Raw genomic sequence first — 1791 nt, forward strand, 5'->3', positions numbered from 1 at the left:
CAGCCCCGCCGCAGCCCCTGCCTCCCACCCAGGAGCGGAGGTACAGTGGTCCTCAGCACAGCGTCGCCGCCGCCGCAGCTCTCCACTGCCCCTCCCACCCCAGCCTCCCATGGCAGCCAAAGAACGTGCTTCCCCAGGCAAACCCTGGTGGCATCGATGTTTCCAAATCCCTCCCCCACCGCATCCCCTTCTAGGTGTGGCCCTTGGGTTGTTTGGCTGCCACAGGGCCTTTGCACCTCAGATCCTTTTGCCCGGAAGCCTCCCCCTCCCTCCTGAGTGCTGGGATCCCTCTCCAGCTGGGTCAGCGTCCTCCCTCCCCTGGTGCTACTATTAATAAGTTTCTGTGCCTCCTTCAGGGAGCACGTTGAGGACCAGCCACCCTCCTCCCAGCTCTGGGTTGGCAGAGTTGTCCTCTAGGTGGATGGATGAGACAGTCTGAGGACACTCCACCCTGCTCCCACCTGGCTGCCATCAAATCCAAGAAGAGAAAAACCCTTCAGACCACGGAGTGGGGAGGTGGAGGTGGGGTGGAGGCCCTTCCCCAGCTGGCTCCCTCACCTACCTGGGCTGCTGGGACCTGGCAGCGGCACCTTCTTGGAGGCGGGTGTGGGTGACCCCTGGATCTTGGGTACCGGCTGAGCCAGGACAGGCTTGGGAGAGACAGGCGGCTTGGCGGGCTTCCGGGCATCACTGTCTGGTGGGGGCAGCGGGGGCAAGTGCATCAGGTCGGAGGGCAGGGGCTCGGTGGGTGCGGGTGGCGGGGGCAGCTCCAGGGGTCCAGCGTGCTCGGAGCCCCGTCTGCGGCGCACAGTGCCTGTGCCATTCTGGTACACGGACAGTGAGGGCGGTGGCTCTGGACCCGCCTCCCGTTCCTTGGCCTTGGGCCGGCGCTTGACCGTGTCGGACTCAGTCAAGATGAACTTGACATTCTCCTGCTGGCTCTGCTTGGCTCGGATGCGCCTCTTCAGCGTGGCACTGGCCTCCACCCGGGCCAAGGGAGGACCCTCCCCACCTGCCTCTCCCTTGGCTGGACCTCGAGGCCTCTGCCGGGCAGTGCCATCCTCTGCAAAGTGGCCATGATCTGCAGGCCCTGCCGGTTCCCCAGGCCCTCGGCGGGCAGCGGCCAGAAGTCCTGTGACAGGCCCGCTGAGCGTGCGGCGCCGGTTCACCACCTCTCCGTCAGGCCCAATGGCCTCCTTGTGCTTCACGGAGGCCAGCACTGTTGCCACCCTGCCTGGCTCCGGGCTGTCGGGGCGAGGCGTGGGGTGGCCCTCGGGGGGCCTACGGGCTGCCCGGCCCCCACCCCCAATGGATGACAGCTCGAGCATGGCTGCAATGCTCTTCACACTGCCAGCACTGCCCGTGTCCACGCTGCCAGCCAGGTCACTGGCCCGCCGGCGTTGTGCCCGGACCCCCAGCTGGCCATCCTCAGTCCCAGCTCCTTTGGTCTCAGCATCAGGTGCTGACTCATCAGCCAGGTTGGCGCTGACCATGGCTGAGCTGGAGCGCTTAGGTGGAGGTGGTGGGGGCCCCTTTTTTCGGGGCCGCACAGCGAAGGACTGGCTGCGATTGACGTTCTTGTCAGCACCAGCAGGTGCCCGCACTGAGTGGCTGCGGCCTACACGCCGCTGGACTGTGGCATAGGGCCCGGCAGCAGCTGGCACCAGCAGCTCATCCCGCTCTTGCTCGCTGTCAGACGCTGTATAGCGATTCAGGCTGTGGGCGCGCTTCTTAGGCCGCCCTGGCTCCACGTCGGCCTCGGGGGGCAGACACAGCACGGGCACCGGGGCT

The 1791-nt window shown here is 66.4% G+C and overlaps 1 protein-coding gene across 1 annotated transcript in view; it reads right to left on the reverse strand.

Moving 5' to 3' along the window:
- CASKIN1 (CASK interacting protein 1) overlaps nucleotides 1-1791 on the reverse strand; it is a 14033-nt gene that overhangs the window by 2488 nt on the left and 9754 nt on the right. Inside the window, exon 19 of the mRNA XM_005869366.2 lies at nucleotides 559-1791. This exon is cut by the window's right edge and continues 33 nt beyond it. Coding sequence (XP_005869428.2) covers nucleotides 559-1791 — 1233 coding nt within the window. The remainder of the gene's footprint in view (nucleotides 1-558) is intronic.

Source organism: Myotis brandtii, unplaced genomic scaffold (assembly GCF_000412655.1).
Source record: "Myotis brandtii unplaced genomic scaffold, ASM41265v1 scaffold292, whole genome shotgun sequence".
NCBI classification, from domain to species: Eukaryota; Metazoa; Chordata; class Mammalia; order Chiroptera; family Vespertilionidae; genus Myotis; species Myotis brandtii.